The sequence below is a fragment of the Gallinula chloropus genome (assembly GCF_964237585.1).
Source record: "Gallinula chloropus genome assembly, chromosome: 1".
NCBI classification, from domain to species: Eukaryota; Metazoa; Chordata; class Aves; order Gruiformes; family Rallidae; genus Gallinula; species Gallinula chloropus.
Genome location: NC_140085.1, coordinates 168,135,310 through 168,157,883, shown reverse-complemented (window position 1 = coordinate 168,157,883; position 22,574 = coordinate 168,135,310). Strand labels below are relative to the sequence as shown.

At 37.4% G+C, this 22,574-nt stretch overlaps 1 protein-coding gene across 1 annotated transcript in view; it reads right to left on the bottom strand.

Annotated features, from left to right (window-relative positions):
• MYCBP2 (MYC binding protein 2) overlaps positions 1–22,574 on the bottom strand; it is a 190,672-nt gene that overhangs the window by 35,241 nt on the left and 132,857 nt on the right. The window contains exons 54-59 of the mRNA XM_084260757.1: positions 21,012–21,236; positions 19,972–20,104; positions 16,144–16,269; positions 12,554–12,715; positions 5,093–5,194; positions 763–2,406 (exon numbers count right to left, since the gene is read on the bottom strand). Of these exons, the coding sequence (XP_084116883.1) occupies positions 763–2,406; positions 5,093–5,194; positions 12,554–12,715; positions 16,144–16,269; positions 19,972–20,104; positions 21,012–21,236 (2,392 nt within the window). The remainder of the gene's footprint in view (positions 1–762; positions 2,407–5,092; positions 5,195–12,553; positions 12,716–16,143; positions 16,270–19,971; positions 20,105–21,011; positions 21,237–22,574) is intronic.

Below are 22,574 nucleotides of genomic sequence, written 5' to 3'. Positions count from 1 at the left end.
ACCCCCCACCCCCCCACCTTAACCAACAAGTTGTACTGCAGCCTACAAGTTTTTATTATGAACCCCTCCTCCCTGTTGAGCCAGCTAAGTGACAGTAAGGTCAGTATTATATGTTAGCCAACATGATCTGCAATTTAACCACCCTAAAAACCTACCCCCTGTCTAACCAACCTTAAAAGTGAATCTGTAAGAAGGCTACTTATCACTAGCTATATTGTAGCTAATCCCTTCAATTGCTGATCTCTCTTCTGAAGAAAACACAACTAATGTTTCTCTTGAACTCTGTTTACCAGCCAGTACAAATTGTCTAGAGACTGTAAGGGGATTTTTCTAAAGATACATTTTAAACAAACAAAAAAACCAAGAGACCCAAGTTTTCTACTATTCACAATAGAAAACAGTTGACAACATAGAAATGTTTAAATTTTATTTCCAATTTTCTCAGCACAGTTTCAAATCCTGAAGTGTAACAAATAGCATGTTTCTGAAGAGCTACTGTAAAGGCAGCTCATTGTATCGGTCTTGTTCCAAACAACTTTCTTCATCTTTGAAAGCTCAGATCTGTAACTACTGAAAATCACTTACACAAGCATGTAAATGATTTCTAAGCGTGTCTTAAGTTTTAGTTTAGTTTGTATAGTCAACTGTGTTAGAAGGTTAGACCAGACTGCCTGTCATTTTTGTAACAGTACTAATACCAAAATGTGCATGCAATATATTCTACAGATGGACACAGGAATTAAAAATACAGCATAATTTTACCTGGATGAGCTTGTCTCATGTGGTAAGTCACAGGATACGGATGGGATTCTCCACACAACTCACAGATAGTGTCTTTTTCAGGTCCTCCCACTGCAAGCTGGGCCATCTCACCAAAAAGATTTCCCCTTGGTCTGGTCTCAACCTTTTCTTTTTTCTTCTTCTCTTTTTTTGTTTTCTTGTTATCTTTGTCACTTTCCTTCTTCTTTAACACTGCACAAGAACCAGGACTTGGAAAAATCATGTTTTGGGAAGCTGCTTTAATAGTTGCTAAAGAAATATCTTCCCAGAAAGCTACCAAGTGCTGCAGCGTTAATGGAAGGGGAGACTTGGATTTCATTGTGTGATGACTGGATGTATCAAAGGAGGTAGTTTCAGTTTTTCCATCCTCACACTTTTCATGCAGAGGTGGCTCTTTTAACATTGAAAGGACTTTGTTTTTATTGATGCTACCCATTTTAGATATATCTGGTCCATGAGGTGAGATGTTGAACATGTTAAGAGCAGATGATATTTCTAACGAATGCCTGTTTTTCAACTTGGTTTCCTTTTCCTCTGCAGGTTGCTGAGTCAGACTGCTTCGTATTGGTGCATGCTCTTTGGACAGTTCCGGATTAAACTTCAAAAAAGATGAACAAGCCATGGCATCATGAACTATTCCTTCATGCCAAAGAAACGCAGCAAATACAGCCCTGGCACATTCTGCAACAGAAGGTGACATTGCTTGTTTGGCAGGCTCTACAGGCTTGGAGCCTTCTCCTTTGAAAAGGAAGCTGGATTTTTCCTTTTTGGGCCTTGTGTGCCTACCAGCGCATTTACGGCTCACTTTCGGAGATGCTCTCATGTCTTGCTCATCTTTCAGTGGTGCTTTTCCTATGCTGAAGTGAACTTTATTAGAACCATCGTCCAGACTCCTGAATTCTGTGTTGTCTTCACAGGTGCTATCTGTAATGCTGTTGGTCTTTAAAGTACTTGAAGTACATACTTCCACGACCTCACTGTGAAGATTTTCTTGCACGACATGAGGGGAAGGAGCTCTGTTTTCAGTTTCTGTAACAGGTTTTCCATCTTTTGCAACAACTTTTGGTTTGGGTGAAGTGGACCTCCCCCTTAAGGGTTCTGTTAGTGGTACTTTCTTTTTGCGAAGAGTGTCTGGATCCAGGGTGTAAGAATCCGACTTGGATCGTTCTCGAGGAGGATCAAGCTTTGTTTTCACAGGGGATGAAGCTTTCTGAGGTAGAGTTTTGTCATGGGGTGAGGAGGACCGTGGAGAACTAGCACCAGACCGAACAGCTGTAAGTGTCTTTGTCTTTGGAGAGGACGACCGGGTTCCTGGCCCTGGAGATTCAGCTCTCAGACACGTAGTAGTTCTTCCATCAGTTTTTAGTGTTTGCAAAGTGTTATGGTTTGGAGACAGAGACCTGCTGTGAGAGTCTGACCTCAACTTTGCAGCATCTGATTTCAGCAGGAGAGACTCACTGGCAGACAAACCATCTGTATTCCTGGGTTTCTTCTGCTCAGCAGCAGCTCTGTTCATCCGCACGTCGAGCTTGGGTGACCTACAGTCAGCTCTGTGTTTTGACGACATGTCTGACTTCCCTGCTGGAGAAATGGGTCTCGCAGCTCCTGTGAAGTTCATTCTGTCACCTGTTCAGTATATTCTATAGTAAGTTATTTTGTTTTGACAGTGTTACCTTTAGTAATATGAAGCAAGGATTAAACATCTGAACACAAGACAAAATTTAAAGACATGCTTCTGTTCACACCAGAATGAAAGGAAATATTATCACAGGGAATTTTTTCCCTCTAGGATTTTTTCAATACATTTCTTCTCCCAAAGATCCATACAAACACTGTCATGAAACACTTATAGAGAAAGCACTACTATGGAGGATTCAAAAGGAACAGTTCACTATTTCTACTAAACTCTAGTAAAGGAAGTACAGTTTACATCCTTAGGTAAAATCCAGGAGTTAACTAAAGTTTACCACAGTTGTAACAGAAACCAAGGATTATTTATTATCTCTCTGTGTGTCAGTCTGACTGCAATAAGGGACTTGAAGAAAGATTAACATGTTTATTTTCTTTAATGCTTAGGAGTCAGGAAACATAAGAAGTAGATACAGCTACAAGGCAAATTGGGTAAGAGGCTTACTAACACGTTTACAATGATTCACACTGATTATCTGAGGTAGCTACATTTTTAAGACCACAAACTATCCAACACAACCTACTAAAAAAAACCCACCCAGAAACAAACCAAAAGACCCCAAAACCCTCATCTTTTCACCCACTAAGCTAAGTCAACTCTGGCCTATCGTGTTCTTTTATTTTGATGCAGTAATTTATTATGCCTCTGCACACTGACTTCATACCTGCACTAATCCTCAAAAGAACAAAAAATTATGGGCAGCTTAATATAACTACATGCAAAACCAGTATTATCTAAGTATAATAAGCAATCTGCTTCTAATACTTCAGTGAACACACTCAGTCCCTCTTGCAGAACTGTATTTTGAAAATGAAGACAAGCAGCATTGAAGCTACTGACATGCAATGCAGCAGTTGTGAATTAAATAGAGCAGTCAGTCCCCAAAGCACTGTGCTGGGAAGTCCTGAATCAGTTGATATGGTATGAATGGGATTCCTCTGTTAACATGACAAAGTTTCTCTTACAAGGCTTGTAGAATTAGGTTACAGTTCTTTGGATTATTTTGCTTTTCTAGACACTAGAAGGTTGTTTCCACTTGTCTGAGTACTTTTGTGGGGAAGCAACTATTTGTCAAAAAAATAAAGTTTCAATTGATCAGAGAACATTTGCAAATTGAGACTTTGATTTCTAAAGGAAGCAGAAAGCATAGGTAGTTGTCTTTTATCCAGTACCTTCAGCATTTACTTAGAAGGTGAGAAATTTGTGTTTACTGCCTTCTGGGATCCGAACCAACTCCTCCAGCTGACAGCTGTGAAACCTTAGCCCAATATTAGCAAATATATAGAAGCACGGGCAATCTCAGGTTTTTTCTTACCACTGCCTCTCACAGTAGAAAAACTAACATATTTTTCAGACTAAAAGTCTAGCAACATAGATGTTTCCTCAGGTTACAAAACAATTCTTATTATTTTGCTACCTCCATATTTAAAGAGCTTATAATAAACCAAGCAGCAACAGGAAGAAGAGAAGAATATCTATATTAGACCATTTGACAAGCTTGAAGGTTAGGGTACTCCCCTGGCTTCCCAGGACAGGGTAGGAGTTCATGCTTCTCCAGGCAGAGAAGTAGTATTTTGACTATATTCAGGAATGATATGCCAAATGCAAGCAGTAGAATATGATCATAATATCTCAAACATCATAGTAATAAGATTTGAGAGTCCACTCTGTCTTTATTCTTTTTTCTTATGACTATATTTTTGGAGGGGAAGAGAGGGAAGGAAAGTGTAACATGACATGTCATGATTTACCAAGTTATTTTGTTAAACAAACAAACAAGTTTCTTAAATCAATCCAAGCATTTTGTTCTTGCCAGTTCAGTTATTCAGCAGTTGTACTGATGAACTATTTAGAGATATCTACTTAGTGATGTACGAATTCAGAAATGTATGTTAGAACTATATCGTACAAACTTTTCCCAGGAACAAGTAAAAAAAATGAATTTAACATTTGCCAGATGAGAAAGTACTTGAGATAGAGCTTTTTACAGAATTTCTTATAAAGGAAACAACAGTGAAAAAGACAACAACAGTCATCTTAGAGAATACAAAATTATCCTGCAACGTATCACATTCAAAGTGTATGTGTGACTAGTGACTACCAAGCAAGAAAACATTCTAGAACAAACCTGCTTATGAACTGCGTGGCTTAACACAAGCTACCAGTAAAAACAAGTATTTTATGTTTTGAAAAACAAAGGTACAAACTTGCACAATAACTCTAATTAGCCTTCTGGACTACTAGCACACACACAGACAAAAAAAATCCCCAAAATTAAAAGTTGCATAATCATGTAACAAACTGCTTTACCTGTAAAGAAAAGCCACCATCTATTTCCCCCCTTTCTTTTTCCATATTTCATTAGAGCAGACCAACAGTCACCTTTCTTTACAGAGCAGTAAGAGACAGCTAGATCACATATTCACAAAGTTGCAGCAACCCAGAATGGCAACACTGAATAGTTCAATCAAATGAGCTCCCAGCAGACACCAAACTTGAATGTTCACTTTCAAAACAAGAGTTTTATTAAGTGAATGAAATGAAAATGAATGGAAGGACCAAAAAAGAAGTAACTTGAATGCAAAATGCGAATAACCTTGCTACGTTGGCATGCATACCCACCCTTCAGTTTGTGAGAGAGAGATGAAATAGCAGAGGCAGGCCCAGCTACATCACTAGTTTTGTAAATACGCTCACGAGAAGCAAGGCAGCAGGATGGAGTTTCTACAGTGGAAAACAGTTGCACAGAAGCAGCACAGATTCAATGGAAAAAAGCAGTAAAGATAAAAACAAGCATTTCAAATGATATGCATCTCCTTTGTTATGTATTCTGCATTCATTATTTAGGCTCCTACCTTAGTTTAAAATGAGAAACTGTTACTTCAAGATGTTTTCCCTGATATAAACTTTAAAAGAATAAAAGATCTTCTGTGATTTCAGTATCAGTTTCAAGGATCTAAAAATGCAGCATGTGTATAGACTAGTCAATGAAATTTATTATTATAAAACCCCATATCTAGTTTTCCAACTAACTCTGGTTTTAGCTTCTGATCTGTAAATTCAGAGATTACTTCAAACTGCTTTATGGCCTTCTAGATGACTAATTATCACATTCTTTTGAAAAAAATCAGAGAACACCCAGCTGTTTGTGTTGGGAAGTCTCACTAATCTATAGAATGAATAAAGAAAAACATTACAAACCCATCAAAACTATCTGTTTTCAAATCTGAATGCACGTCAATAAAGAAATGTTCTGAAAAACTTGCAAGTGTGTAGTGTGAACTTTAGTTTCTCAGTACTACCAAGGGACATAACTAGCAGTAGAAGTTTCATCACACATGAAAACAAGTTTCTATCAACCCTTAGAAATAATTTTGCCTTAAGAAAAAAAAAGTTAAATTCTGATATAATCTATGAAGTCATTTCAGGATAGAGTCTACCAACGCCAAATGTTTTAGAGGTACAGCACCAAATGAAATCTGGTGTGTGGTAGCTGTAGAGACTTAGTTTCAAGTCTATCATTTTACTTTCCTAGAGAGTTGTTTTGATTCCTAGAGAGTTGTTTTAATTCAAATTCCTATTCCTTCCTTTAGGGGAAAAAAAAAGTCTAATTCTTGCAGCATTAATAATTTTAAAGTGCTTGTGCATTTTAGAAGATAGTGTTTAGAGACCCTTTTACAGAAATGGAAGCAGACAAGTCCATTGAAAACAAGTGATTTCAATTTCTGCACTACTCAAGACATCTTCCTGTCTGGTACGACATTTATGAACTTGTGCACATAAATACATTGAAAGCCCTATCTTGAACAATGACAAGGAGTCTATAGACTCTACACATGCTTGAAGACCTTCATTCTTTAAAACAAGACAATAATCTATTTTCCCCAATGCAGTATGAGCAAAAATTTAAGAACAGTATTACCTACTTTGATGCCTACAAACGTTTATTACTTGTGAGTGGCAGGATGTCATTCTACCAATTTTTAAGGGCAAAATGCAGAAAGACATATTAGGAACACAAAGTAGCAGTGGAGGAACTATTCTGTAAACAGAAGCCTGAAAACATCAGTTTGATATATGAGCATTCCAGTCTACAAATAATTAAATATTTACCAAACCCCATTTCACGTTTGGGCATTTTTGTTTCATTCTATGCCTGAGAATACTTACATTTTCTGATGTTGTAATCTAGCTTAAGTTGAACACTGTTCTGCTTTGCCAGCATTTCTAAGGGACTGAGGGTCAAAGAAAATGAGTTTCCCACATCATCTCCTTGCTGCCCTGGCAAGCAATGTGTGTATCGAGGATAAAGGGTCGGTCCCAGGGACCAGCTTTTTGTTCAGGATTCCTGCTTTTTAATCAACCCCAAACACTAGAAGGACTTCAAGGACAGGTAGGCAAGCTCTGTCAAATTGCATTTGAATGTGACACACTATCTTCAGGCACATTCTTTCCTTTAACACAGAAACAGCTCTAGCTTGACAAGCTATGCAATATGAAGACACAAGAGGCCATTCAAATCCTATGGCAGGATATAGTCTTCTAACAGCCATGCCCACTTCCTCTGAGGAAAGAGTGTCAAGCCAATCCAAGAGGCTTAACATACCATCAACTAGTCCACAGTGGTCTTTTTTTAACTCTAAACCAGACTAATAAAATGTCTCTGGAGACTGAAGATAAGTTAAAGTTTCTTCTGAAATGCCACTGCTTTCCTGCACGAAGGAAAGTGCTGACCTGCTTTTGCCCTTCAGCCTAAGCAATGGATGTCTCTTCAGAAGGAATACATTCCCCTCTGGCTCACTGTTACTGACAGGGAAGCTGTAGTGTGGCTGCTGGCTGAATTTCCTCAAGCACTTCAATCAAAGTATCTTTTTTTCACATCCTGAAAATGCCCAATGGCATGACAACAGTTGGACAAGGGCTCTTTTTTCACAAGTAAAAGAATATGCTGAAGTCAACAAGTGTTTGAATATTAAATATGGAAAAGGAAGAAAGCATTAGATACTGATACAGTAGGGGAATGAGTGAATGAAAGCAAAAGCTGAAATGCACTATCATTAGAAAAATATTAGCAATGTTTATTACCCAAAGGTAGGGTTTGGAGCACCAACACTTGAGCCACTTCAGTTTATTAACTGAAACGAATAATCCTGTGCTAGAAGGTTAGATAAAAAACATTCTGCAATTTTATAATTTCTAAGTAGGATTTCTGAAGATGTGATAAGACGAATGTATTTCTAAGAAAGCTTGACACAATTTGTGTTCTTCCTCCAAAATTTCCTATACCAGTGCTCCTGGGATGATTTTGGATTGATCTGTGCAAATATGTGCTCTGTACATACCTTTGATTATCAAATCTGTGAAGGCTGGGGTATGAAACCACTTAACTTACTAGCTCAAATTGTCAGGAATGATTCTTTGGCAATATGCAGTCTCTGCAAAAAACTTAAACCAATACTCTGTCTGCTCTGCATGACAATTAAGTACTTTCAGCACTATATGGAAGAGATCAGTGTGCTTGGCTAAGAATATTCTCTCCCTTTATTTCACTGAAACACTACTGAGAAGAACTGTGTGCTCCCCATATACGTGCTGACCTTTCACGCTCCCTCTACAGTTTAGGGAATGAGGATAGAAGCACTGCAGGCTTCAGCTCAATGGCAGGGGCTGATCATATATGGCTGTTTGCAACTCTGCAGCACTGACTGGCAAGGCAGCAGCCTGACAGGACACTACCAACGTTTTAAGAGCAGCTCAGCACTGCAGCTTCTGCCTGAAGTAAGAGGAGTGAAGGAGTAAGTGGGCTGTGGAGCTGCTCAGTGAGCTGTCTGGGCTGCTGTGGAAGAAGAAGAATGTGGCAAACAAGACTCCAAGGTCCAAAGGGTCTTCAGCCTATGTGTTGCTATTGCAAAGGATGAGAGACGACATGGGATGAAGGTCTAACACTGGTGACTGCAAGGTCTCAAACGTCCCTCCTCAAGGTCGGAGTTCAATAGCCAATTGTGGAATGTTTATAATTGATACTGGACAGCAAGACAAAATTCCATCTCCCTGACTTGTCATGTCTAAGGAGTTTTTATGACCCAGCACACACTGCTGAAGGTTAATAGGCAAGGTCTTCCTTGACTGTAGGTTTCCACACATCAGCTGCACTCAGAATCCAAGCAGAAATTTGATTCTTCTGTGCTTCAAAAAAATTAATCAAGCAACCAGTAATAATCTTGCAGCTATGAGAGGCTGCAGTCCTGAGCAACGTCACTGATGATGTCAGGAACTTCTCAGTAGCAAGCATTCTTAGGGTGGAGTAATTACAGATTGTTTTATTGGAATAATAAAGGAAGAAACATAGATACACTTGTGCTCTTTCTAGAGAAGAACCCTTGCTGCTAATCCAAGTCAATACAGCTGTTATTAAACTCAAGGTATGTTATGCCATCTCTTCTAGGATCTTTTTAATTTGGCTGCATAAAAGACAGTCAAAGAATTAAAATCCATGATGAGAACACACCTTGATTTTATCTGTCCCTATGAAAAAGAAAACAATCTCTCTCAGCTTTTTTTTCCATGTGTGAAAATCAGCAAAGGAATTAAGCAGGAAAATCAACCCTCTGCAGTCCTAGCAAGTAACAAGAAACTCAGCAACATAGCTCCCACTTTTGTACTATCCCTTCTGTAATAAAATCTTTGACAAAACCCACAGGACTCTTCTTAGTTTACCTATTTGTGATGTGAAAAGAAGAACAGAACCACTTCTCATGTTTTCAAGCATTATATGTGAAGTGGTTGTTCAAAATTGTATTATATCCAGAAAACAATAACCAGACACTACATCAGAAGATAAAATGACTTTCCCTCTTCCCTAAATAAATTTGGACACTGGACCAAACTCCAAGAAAATAAACCATTCCTCAGAAAGAACAGCTAGCTACTATCTGTCACTAGCACAAGTATGTTTCATATTCAGCATGAGCCTAACTTTCCCCAGGATCATGCTTCCAAATGCAATTTCTCCCCATGAAGGCAGATATCTGAGGCAGAAGAGAAAAATCTCAGTGGTAGACTAAGCTATTTAGGCAGACTTTCCATCAAAACTGGTATTTAGAGCATAACCTCTGTAGGCATGGAAATCTTACCTGACATCTTTTTTCAGCTATTAAGGCTATCAATTAGTGCCTTTAATATAACAGCTATTGACTATAAACATTCATTTTAATTTTTAGATCTAACTCTACTGCAGGAAGCACTTAAGGACCAAGCACATTGCCTGTGACAAACTGAGAATGTCTAGAGCAAAAACCCAAGTGACTTGACAAAGAGCCTTGGGATATGTCATTTAATGGATTTAACCTTTAATTACATGGCTGATAACAGGAAGCTTTAAATGCTTTGGAAATGAAAACTGCCCACTCAAAAAAAGAGTTTGTTACAGTTCTGTTACAGCTGCATCAGCATTGAACACAGATTAAAAACCACACAGAGGAGTTCAATCCAAATGGAACTCTTCTGTCTAAATATTTTTATTGCATACATGCCTTGCTATTCTAATTAGTCTAATATTACAAATTAATCCATTGATTTCTAATTTGTAAAATTTCAAGAAATAATAGTAATAAAAATAATTGCTTAAAAGAAAATATGTAATCTAGAGTCTTATGTAAGTCTCAAATACTAATGACAATTTCCTTGACTATGAAGTGAACAAGCATATGAATATAGCCTTACAACATAATCCCAGGCAATGCTACAGGCTTGGGGCAGAGTGGCTGGAGAGCTCCCTGGAGGAAAGGGACCTGGGTATGTTAGTGGACAGCTGGCTGAACATGAGCCAGCAGTGTGCCCAGGCGGCCAAGAAGGCCAACAGCATCCTGGCCTGCATCAGGAACAGTGTGACCAGCAGGAGTAGGGAAGTGATTGTTCCATTACACTCAGCTCTGGTGAGGCTGCACCTTGAGTACTGTGTTCAGTTTTGGGCTCCTCACTACAAGGTGGGGGGACACTGAAATGCTGGAGCACGTCCAGAGAAGGGCAACGGAGCTGGTGAAGGGTTTGTAGCACAAAAGTCTTATGAGGAGCAGCTGAGGGATCTGGTGCTTTTTAGTCTTAAGAAAAGGAGGCTGAGGGGAGACCTTACCACACTCTGCAACTACCTGCAAGGCAGATGTGGGTCCATCTCTTTTCTCAGGTAACAAGTTATAGGATGAGAGGGAATGGCTTCAAATTGCAGCAGGGGGATTTAGGTTAGATATCAGGAAGAATTTCTTTACTGAAAGGGTAGTCAAGTATTGGAATAGGCTGCCCAAGGGAGGTGGTGGAGTCACCATCCCTGGAGGTATTTAAAAGGCATGTAGATGTTGTGCTTGAGGACACAGTCTAGAGGTGGACTAGTCAGGGTTAGGCTGTGGTTTGACTTGATGATCTTAAAAAGGTCTCATCCCATCTAAGTTATTCTAGGATTCTATGAATTTGGATTAATTTATAAACTTAGGAACAACAAATTTGTAATAGAATAAGGAAGTTCAAACTGGGAACTTTCCCCTTATCTAATTCTTAAACTTTTATAGGGAAAACAAAAATGTTAACATTTCATTCCTTTATGCATTATTTGTGTAAAATCTTAAATTTGATAATGAACTGTTTGGAACAAAGTCCTTGTATTAAATCACAATCCAAGAGTATACCAGCTCTGGTTGAAGATTTTTACTGGAAGGGCAAATAACCATATAGGTTGGGATCTTAAAGTATTAGATGCAAACTTGAAATTATCCAGTTTCATTATTATTTCATTTGGTAGGCTACTAGTGATCCTCCTGTTTGACAAGAGAGACTTCCTTTTGAATCAGGAATCCTTATTAAAAAATAATTGCAGACACAGCTTACTGACTACAGTTTAATGGACATCTGTTGGACAGGCAAATCCATTGAGTGAGATTTTGCTGGGCAGCCAATAAAAAAAAATATTGACATATTTTCTTTTCATGCAATACAAATCTAAAATGCTAAAGGACAAATAATCACAAGTTTGAAGTAAGACCATTAGGGTTATTTTTAATATAAAATTGAGTAATTAACTCTGACTTTACTACTCTGAACAAGAGAAGAAAACTAAAAGTGATGGGAAAATACTGAACTGACAAACTCTCAGTGACAGTGTGCCGATGCCACTGGCAATCAGCTGTTTTATCAGAGTAGGTTTTGAAATATTCTGTTTTCAGGATGTTGGTTTAAGTCCAGCTTAAGTACAGAAAGTCACTGTCAGAATATTTCTGATCGCCTTTATAAAAACGAATTACAGTTTTTAATCTAGTTCTCACAGAAACACTTCACTGTCACTTCAATAAGCTGAGCTGGACAGATCCAGGACTGCACAGACACAGACTGAACTGACTGAGACGGCTGCACAAGGAAGAACTGAAGGACAGAACAGAAGCACTTCTGAAGGACAGTTTATGGGAGACAGGAGATTAGTCTTCCTGTCACACATCCTATACCTGTTTTCTATGTACTGCAGTACCTACTATCTATCATGAATGCTGAGATTTTACCTTTCATTAATCACAACCTAAACAGCTTCCTGACCTCCCATCAGTTCTCAGGTTAACTGCTTAGCCTATGAGCATCCAACAGAAGACTACCAGAGCTGTTACTACGAGTAGTGCCAAGTTGTTCCCACTTTCCAGCTACTTAACAACAACAAAAATAGGAGTTTAGGAGGCAAGGAAGTTTAATAACTATGAACTTACTGCAGTCCATTTTTGATGTTACAGGAATAATCAATATTTTGTATTGTATAAAACATTTACCTTCATTACAAACCCAGAGTTGCATAGAGTGTTGGAAATGCACTTTCATGGCTTATCTACGCTGCAGAACACACAGTAAAGCAATAGTCAATGTTGAAATTGAAGCTGAACAAGTATACTTCTTAGGAGCATTACCTCACATGCTTCTGAATCATGAAAAACTTAACAAAACAAAACCAGAAAGGTGCACTGAGGGATGATTAGTAGCTGGTAAGCAACTGAGAACAGCAATGTCAAAGCTGCAGAAATGGACTGATGATGCAGGTAAGGCTGACAAACTTACTCTGAAGCTGTGGCTGAGGCTGCTGGAAGGAAAGGGGCTGTCCGAACACAAATGGACTGTGGACTAGGGAAGAGGGAGGTTTTGCAGCTTGATCAAAGATGGAAGGAGCTGGGAGATTTGGCCGTGACTGAATGGAATTCAGTATGGCACTCAGTTGGTCACCTGTAGTGGGCAAAACAGTCAAAACTACAACCTGTTACTTGTCATTCTCCAGAAAGGCAGAGTAAAATGGTGCTCAGTTAAAGTTCAGTGATGATAATAAAGCTCACAAATCTTATTTAGCCACATACAACTCTGGTTGTGACTAAACATGAAAACCTCACTCCATGCATGGCAATAAAATTACTGAAAAGTACAAGCAGGTTTTTAAGGACCATGGATATTTTACTGCAATTACTTGAAACATTTTAAAATAGAGATTTATATTTGCCTTGCTAAAAATGAAGAGCAGCCAAAGGAAAAAAACCGAACAGAAATCCCTAGCATTTACATTAAAACACACATGCAACAGAACATGCATAAGGAGGTTAGAAAAAGTGATGAGAAGGGAAAGATAACATGTAATTAAAAATTAGGCTTTGGCAAGTGTACTTCTGTGCCAAGGCTTCAGTAAATATTTGCTCATTTTTGCAAATATCTCAAAGTATTTTGTCATGCCGTTTTTCAAGTTCAGATTGAAGGCACTTTTTTAAAAGTAAGCAGCACTTAGGAACTGGTTTTCTGAAGAGATAAATATATTTGTTGTGAGGGAAAACACAGGCCTTCAACAAATTAGCATGTTAAAAATAGAGTTTTTTAATTCTGAATGCCCATTCCCCAAAAACTCTACATGAACATTACAAATACACGAAGCCTACAGCAAGAAGGCAGGGTTTATCACACTATGTTAGAATTTGAAGTATACTTAGTAATATGAGCTGGGAAACACCAAGAGTTTGAGAGCATCTCAGATTTGAGCCAACACCAAGCAAACACTGACAGCATTGCTTCATTCTACAAATTCGTAACATTTTGACAGCATTCTAGAAATCTTAGCAAAAAAAATTAACAGTTAATACAGAATTCACAACATTTTTGGGTGATTATCAATTGTCTTTTCAAGGAATGAGACAGTGTCTGGTGTGTGTCTGGAAACCTGTATTACCCAAGAACTCCATGATTAAATTTTGCATTTATTTTCAGGATATTATGGTTTCAAAACTGAGCGAACAAAACCTCCAGAAAATGGCTGGGATGTCTTTCTAAATAATCTTCTACAGGTACCAATAAATCAATTTGATTCCACTGTTTTGGCAGTAGTATACGTAAAAATACTGCAATAATTACTTGGGCCGCAACCACTCCTACTAATAACTCAGAAGTGATTGGCATGCTTGAGAATGCTCTATTATTGTCAAATACAACAGGTCTACTTCCTAAAGCATCTGAGAAGAGGTTGAACGTCACCTGCCCGCAATAATTAAATATGGAGGTAGGTAGAGCCACTCACAAGGAACACTAAAGACTTGCCTGCCACGTAGAAGACTGCAATAGAGAAGACATAGCTAAATCAAACAGAATGATTGTGGGAGTTGTGTCTTCTGCCTCACAGGTAATACAGACCTGTTACATGGGGATCTTTACATTTGATCTATGGCTTGAAACACTCACAGCTGGCAGCTGACATGTCAATGAAACTAGCGCATCCTTTCAGAAAGGATGTAGGTACTTGAAAAACAAGCACCTACAAAAGAACTGCTTCATTTAGAAAGTACCCTAAAAGATCCTGCCTGTGCCTTCTTAGAACTGAAAATTCAAAAAAACCTCAAAGGAACGATAACAGCTGAAGAATTTTATTTCTGGGGAAAGTAATGCCATCATTCTTTCAAAATAGTAGTTAATGACTCTTCACTCAGGCAATTCAGATAGAATTACAGTAAATGGAATGAATAACCTCTTCTAGCTGATGTGCTCACTCACACTAAACATCACAGCTTCAAGGTATGTCAAGAGAATAAAGCATATAAAATGGTAAGAAACTGAATGCCAAGTGTAGCTTCTGAAGTTTCTGTAACTGTAATATCCCCAAAAAACCCACAGCAACTGTTTAAGAGAGGATATATAAAAAGAATCACAAGGTCTTCCGAAATTAGGTTGCTCATTAATACAGTAGATTGACCTCCAAATTCTTGTGCTAAAACGCTTCTGCAGAAAAAGGATAATCTTTTTGCAGGATTATACAGTGCACATTGCGAGACAAGCTGAGATGGGAGGTTTAGGCTGGATATTAGGAAGAGGTTCTTTACTGAGAGGGTGGGTGTTGCACTGGCACAGGCTCCCCAGGGAAGTGGTCACAGCACCCAGCTTGACTGAGGTCAAGAAGCATCTGGACAATGCCCTCAGCCCCATGCTCTGACTTGGCTGGCCCTGTCTGGAGCCAGTAGTTGGACTCCATGATCCTTATGGGTCCCTTCAAACTCTGGATATTCTATGATTCTCTAAGCTATAACACTGCCTCAGGTGCTGAACATCTTAAACCCTTCTGCTTTCGTGATTCAACTGTTACTTTGAAATAACTATCACTGAACTGGGAAAAGCAGCCCTGTATAAAAAGCCCTATAAAAGAACACTTCAATCTCTCCAGCCTTTGTCAAAAAAAAAAAAAAAGAAAAAAAAGAAAAAAAAAGGGGGAGGGGGTTCCTATAGCAATGCATGGACAAGTATGAACTGCTTCTTTATGCAGTAAAACACTGAAATGATATAAAACTATTTCTTCTTATGAAAACAATGGACTAGAACATTTAGGAATAATTTTTCCCTCATTTCCTTTAAAACAAGTCTTGAATCACGTTATTTAGGAGACTAAGAATATATGCTGGCATTGAAAACACACAGCACACCTTAGGCCCATGTTCATAGCACAGCCATGTAAGAGCAGAACAATAAAGCTCTGTTTCAAAAGGTGTCGCACAAGGACAACTGCCTCAGCAGAAGTCCCTTCTATATTATTAAATCTACAAGGCATGCAGTTTTGAGTTTATTGTGATGGCATGCATATATATATATATATATATATATATGTAGTTTGCCAACAAAGTGAGCTGTGGTTAAAGGAAACAATTATTTTATGTCTGTAGAATTAACAAGGTTTTATTTATTTCACAGCATTTGCAACTGATACCTATGTGACTGAAAAGTAACTTCAGTTTTACAACTTAAATCTCAAATGGTATCTTATGTCATCTCATTAATAGCACTTAATGTTAAAACACATGAGAAATGTTTGGAATCGTTTCCAATAATTTTAAACCCCATGCTTTCTAAATCAAATAATTCTCTTCTTCTGTTTTATGCCTATCACTATAGAAAGCCTCCACTGTTACTTACAGATCCCTTTTAATACAGAGTACTTTAAGCAAAATTAAAATAAAAAAAAAGCAGTTACAAAATGAAATACATGTTATGTAAAACACCTTGCAAATCATTGCACTATTGGTTAAGTCTTTTGGAGGACATCAGGCAATGCCTAAAAGAATAGGCAATGAGTAACACAAACATAAACAAAGCAAAACATCTTTTTAAAAACTATAATGGGAGTTTGAAAAACATACCTTTGTTATTTCCAAGGCCATAATCAAACCCTTGTCCATTACTACAGCTTGTCCCCTTACTGAAAGCTTGTATTGAAAAAGGACTTGGGGGAGGAGTCTGAACATTTTGATCTAGAAGGACTTGCTCTGTAAAAAAACCACATGACTTCAGAATTAGACCTCTTAGTAACTTATTTACATTGGAAAGATGAGTCACAAGGCAAAGGAGCAGTATGTTTTTCTCCACAGAGAGCACTCTACCAGTCTACTCAATTCTTTTCAGAAAGAAAAGCAGTTCTTTCTTCTTTAGAGCTCTAAAACTAAATAGACAGAAAACTTAATACTATGCAGGCTGTTTTATGTTTGACTGAGTTGTTGCCAGCTTTGCCATCAGATGCCAGGAAGGAACACACTTAACACTTTGTTTTTCAGTAACATCACACCAGTCAATGTTTATTTTTTGGATAGCAACTGTTGAATTCATTTGAGGAACCAGGGTGGAAGAAAGTGTGTCCTGGCTATCCCCTTAGTTTCACAGGACTTAAGACTTTTTTCCCCCATGACAGATTGATTCATAGAGAATACTCCAGTTTTGCCTTCTGTACGGCACTAAAAAATCCTCAATCAAAATGAGCTTGGGGTCTGTCAGAACATCCATAACAATTAAAAAGCCAAGATGAGTGCAATACAGAATCCACTGGACTAGATTCAGGGAGGCATTATTGACTTATGTGGTCAGAAACAGCATTATAAGTGGTGATCTTTGAGAAATTATTCACGTGAAATCTTCCACATGAGGGTGAAAAGGCTCCTGTTGGCACTTTGAACAACTTCTCTGTTTGTAAATGCACTAAACTTAACGTGGATTCAATTCTTAAATACCCATTTTTTCTAAGAGCCATTTTCAGAAAAAAATTATTTCAGGTCAAAACTGCATTTCAGAGTATGAACTTTTAGGTATCACACATACTCAAATTTGAAAAAAAAAATATCAGGGAGAAGGTTAAAAACTAAACTGTGTTTGAAAAGGAATAAATCTATAATTTTCTCAATCAGAGGCAACTCTAGATCGTGCTGTAGTGTTTCAGCTACAGAATCTGGATGCCCAGCTACAGACTTGGGTGTTCAGTATGACATTGATAGAAATCCTACTTCTTTCTGAGAATTTCATTACCATTTTACTAAATAATGAAAATACAGAAGTAATCTGAAAGATGGTATTATTTATGGATAAAAATATAGCTGGTTCCAAATCTAGTTGGAGCTCCTCTAAATGGTAATGATTTCCCTCCAGCAAAAGCACTGAAACTGATGACAAAGAGCATTCCTAATTCATTTCACAGCAAATAAAAGCAATTAGTTTAAATCATTTTCACATGTAGCTGAAGTGCATTAGCTTTACTTGGTACTGAGATGCACTAGAAACATAAAAGAGGTTGAAATCTCTCAGTAATTACACTGATGACAAACTGCTTTAGCTAGACGCCCAAGAGACACCTTTAGTCGTCCTACTTCCAGAAACATAGACTTATCTAGAAAATCACAAAAACAGGCATGTTGAGGCACAGGACTCAGACCAGGCAGTTTCTATCCCTCTATGCACTGGATTGTAAAAATCCTACTAGAGAGTTCTGTCCTGAAAGCCTGGAACTTGCCTTACTGTTTCTGTGAGAAGAATGATACACACAGGAACAGTGTATCAGTATCAAGTATATGAAAATACATCTTCAAGCAAAGGCCTTGTTTAATTCTTCCAAATTTGAGAATAAAGCACAGATATACCATGGGAAACTATAGAGCAGATGAAATGATAAATTACTTAACCTGGAAAAGACTATTGAAAATGCTGTCAAGTGACTTAGAAGTAGATTGTATCTCTTCCTCAACATAAGGACTGTTGAAAGGAAGTTTTCTGCACACTGTTTAATTTATTAATTTCAGATAAATTATTTTCTACTGGAAAAGCAAATATACATTAGGATAGAAAACAATGAAGATAACAACCCTATTATTGAATGTGTGTGCTTTCAAGAAGACACTATTGTTCCAATTCAAAAATACTTGGTATCTGGAATCTGCACAGGCTCTTTGAGCACCTCAGAACGTGACATTATCAGACATACTTCAAAATGAAGAATTTGACTTCAAAAAAGATGCTGTGCTAAGTAAGCATTAAGTAAACACTCAGACCCCCCCCCCCGCCTTACCTATTTTATGAAAACTCCAGGTTATTCCCCTTCTTTGCTTTATAGCTTTAAGTCAAGCAGCAGCAGCTTACAAAAAATACTCATGTATTAGAAAGGAATTACTTTCTTTTAATATGGTAAGATGATGACAGTTATCAGAGTATCTAGGTGTGAACAACTTTCACCACATGTCAAAAATCAGGAAAATGACAGTGTCTGTTATAATGAACCAGGAAGAGGCTGAGAATAAGTGCTCAAGTCCGAAGCATATGACTGCTGAGCTAGAAGTTTCTCATTAAGCCATCTTTTGGAAAATGGATGCATTAGAGTCCATTAACAGAGTGGGAAGATTAGATGTTGAAAATATCCAGATTTACTCAGAAAATAGATAAATATATGTTGAAGGAAAAAAGACTTGAAAAAACTAACTCTTCAAGTGAGTTGAAACAAACCAGCCTCATGGGAACTCTACCAAAATTTTATTATCAATAGGAGAACCTTCTATGTTTCTACCTGTAACAAAATCATGCTATTGAAGATCATTAATAATTTTTACTACGCATTGAAAATACAAGAGTGCTGTGCCTAGTTTCAGGTTCCCATCAGAAAATGGACTGAAATGAGTTCAGTGGAGGCTACCAAGACAAGTCAGGGCAGTACAGCATATGGCATCGAAGGAGAGGGGTTTGCTCTGTCTTAAGAAGAGAAGCTAAAGTAAAATCTTATCACTCCTTTCAATTACCTCATCGATAGGTCCATAGAAGATGAAGCCAAACTCAGAGATTCAGAACAGGATAAGAAACAAGAAACAAAAGCTGCAGCGTGGGTAACTTATTAGGTGTTAGGAAAGTTTTTCCCCTTGAGGTTGAGTCAAATAGCAGAAGACATTGTCCAGAGAGGCTGGAGATAGAACTTCATTAGACAAAGGCCTGAGCAACCTGATTTACACTGACAGAGGGGTTAAACAGATGATCTTCTCCAGGGGTATAAATACTGACAGCATAACTCCCTGTCTCACATTTTAAGGGAATGATCAATAAGAAGGATGCTTAAAGTGGGGAGGGACAGTGGGGCAATAAAGGTTTTTTGGGGTCCTAACGTTTTGTTTATTTCTTTTCCTATTATTTTTAAGTCTCGTCCAACCTCAACATGAGTTCTCAGGTCTGGAACTCTACATTTTAAGAGGAAGCAATCCTATTTTGCTAACTAGAATAATAAACTAATTTAATATTATTTTTAAATACAGTATTATAAAAGATCTCAAGAAGTATTTAAAGGGATGCTGTGTGCCAGAACTAACATAATATTAAAAGGAACATGAAAAATTCATTCTGCTCTGCTTTTCACAGGGACACAAAACAGATCAAAGCAAGCTAACAGAAATGCACAATTACTTATTTAACAAAATGATCCCTCTCAATAAAAGGAGATCCATAACTGGTACAGAAAAAAAAGAGGAAATATTTTAACCGTTCTTTAAAAAAAACACCCATCTAAAGAATGTTTATAAACAACTTTCAAGGCCAATTGTGTAAAGTAACTCAAATGAAAAAGTGTAAATTCATGTTATACCTGTTTAAAAGTCAGTTCCTTCTTTCTTTGTCCTGTTTAGATTGCTTAATTTTTTTCTAAGTTAGTTTAAAGAAACAAAACAACGACTTGCCATCTTCGTGTCGGAGGTACTGGTTTCCACCTCTGTCTCTAGCTAACGACCACGCCTCGCCTTCATCACTTTCACAGAACTCTACCATGCTGTTCTTATCCATTTGCACCCATGTACCTTCTGAATTAGTCACCTGATGAACACACATAAAAAAAGCACAATTTATTGACTTTTCAGATAATTCACTAGCATGATCAAGCAACTTATTATATTACCTGAAAAACACCTTCATTCCAATCTTTAAGATTTGCTTTGCAATATCAAAAAAGTTTCTTAAATTAAGGCCACAGGCTGAGGCAGATTGAAGGACCAAAACTATTTCTGGCACACTTACTGTTAGCAATGTTTCCAAAAATCTTAGACCTATTTATGTACAGAAGCAGTAAAACACCAACACCATAACTTTAGAAGATCCAAACAAGCCTGAGTAAAAACTTGAAGGAGATATTCACCAAAACACACATTTTTACTGATGGCTGTAACAGTAGACTAATAATACCAAGTTATATATGAAAAATTTGGACAAGTACTAATTTTGTTCCTGATGTTGGATTTAGGAAATAGCATGACACACTTCATCCTTAAGCCCTTCTCAACCATAAAGCACCACAGCTAGGCAACTGGGAACAGTAGCAACAGTTCAGCAGCTGAACAAACACATACAAGCAATACAGAGAAACAGAATAATCTGTTAGCTGGTTAGGTCCAAGAAAAAGCATTTTCCCCATGAAACAATTCTTTCAAAGAATATGATGAAAAAAGTAGAAGAAACATTTTGTAAGCAACACCATAACAGAAATATATAAGCAAGCATATGTAACTGCAGTACAATTTTAACATTATTCAAATAAATGCACGCATCTAAAAGGCAAAAGACACCATTGCATTAGTATTTATAATATAAACCAAGATCAAAGGTTAGTATTTATCATGAGGGTTGGAAAAGCAAACCTGTAGAGGGGAGGATTCTTTTGTTGCGTTTACTACTGTTATATACTGGTATCTATGAAGACATGAACTGAAGCTACAAGGATCCATACCTCGCCCACTGCCTTGACTTTGTTTCCCAGAACTAACATTCCAATTGGGATACCTCTAAGGTTAGGGCAGCTTCTGATGTTGTGACCTGATGGGCCAGTCTTCACTACCTTGTACACTCCAGGTCCTCCTCGAAGGAATGGTATATCCTGTTCTTGCATCACTGCTTCCTGTGGGCAGTGTGAATTTAGGTCTTTGAAAAAATCATCAGTATTAGACCTAGATTCCTGAGAAATTAAAAAAAAGGCAAAACAGAACAAAACCTATTAATAATACCTTTGAACTCTTTAGATAAGAAATACTTATTTCAAGACTAGAAAATCTAGATGTTCAAAGCTAAACAAGATCCTAGTTACAATGCTAATTTTAGTGTGCAATGATAGACAATTTCTAGTAAAATGCACATTAAAGTCATCATATTACTCATGAAACAAAAGTGGTATAAATGTAACCATTTTTATAAAGGAGTATCTCATATCTACCATTAGAATCAAATTATTTACTCTAACTGCTTTCACTAAACCTCATTTCATACTGGCATTTATCAGGATACACACTTGTTCCTCCTGTATTTATGAACTTTTGTCAAAAATCTGGGGCTATGTAAAGTGAATTTAAATATTATCTCCTTCTAAATTATATGCTTCTTTTCTTATTTGACATTTAAAATACATTATTAATTTAGAAAAAAAGGTAAAACTATGGGAGAGAAACAGCCACACCATTGATTCTTAAATGCAAATATAAATACTGCTGCATATTCATCACTTTCACTACAACAATAAAAGTGGCCTGAAAAATTATTTTAGCTGATACCAATTACAGACAAAATATATACTTAAATCTGAAATGAGAAAACACTTTTTGAGGTTCCTACCAAGAAAAATTGGTAGTTGCTGAAAAAAGGTAAATACTTGCACAGATTCTTTTCAGCCATCCATAGCTTAATAAAGAGGCTACTGTACAGAAAAATATGACAGGAACATTGTAATGCACATTCGTTATCATAAGAAAGCGAGTTAGACACAGGGTCAATCTCTATTATGCTTATAATGCAAGCCTTAGATGCTTTTAAAAGAACACCTTAAAGTTAAGAACTAAGCCAGTCCCTATGGGACGATGCCCATGGTTCACCTATCTAGTGTATTGTCTTCAGCAATAGCAAAAGGAGATGCTGTTAAGTACCACAGAAGTCTTCCTTGGAGGTCTGTCACATACCAACAGCATTTACCATCTTTTTATTATGGATGCTAGAGGTAATTTCTTTAGTGCTTGTTTATGAATCTGATTTCCATAAGTTTGTTTCACTTTTTCTGAACATACTTTCTGCCTCCACAATCGCCTATAACCCCTTCCAGAAGCTCACTTCCAACTGTTAAAAGAATACTTTCTTTTATCAGTGTTAAACCAAACTTCTGCTTATGTTACTCCTTTTTAGTTAATGCAATTTCCTCTGATCTCTTTAATTCTCACATTTTCAGCTTTTTAGTATTGAAGTCTGTGCACTATGTCAGCAGCCCTTCCAAGAACCCTCCAAAGAAAAATTAATCTGTTCCATAAAACTT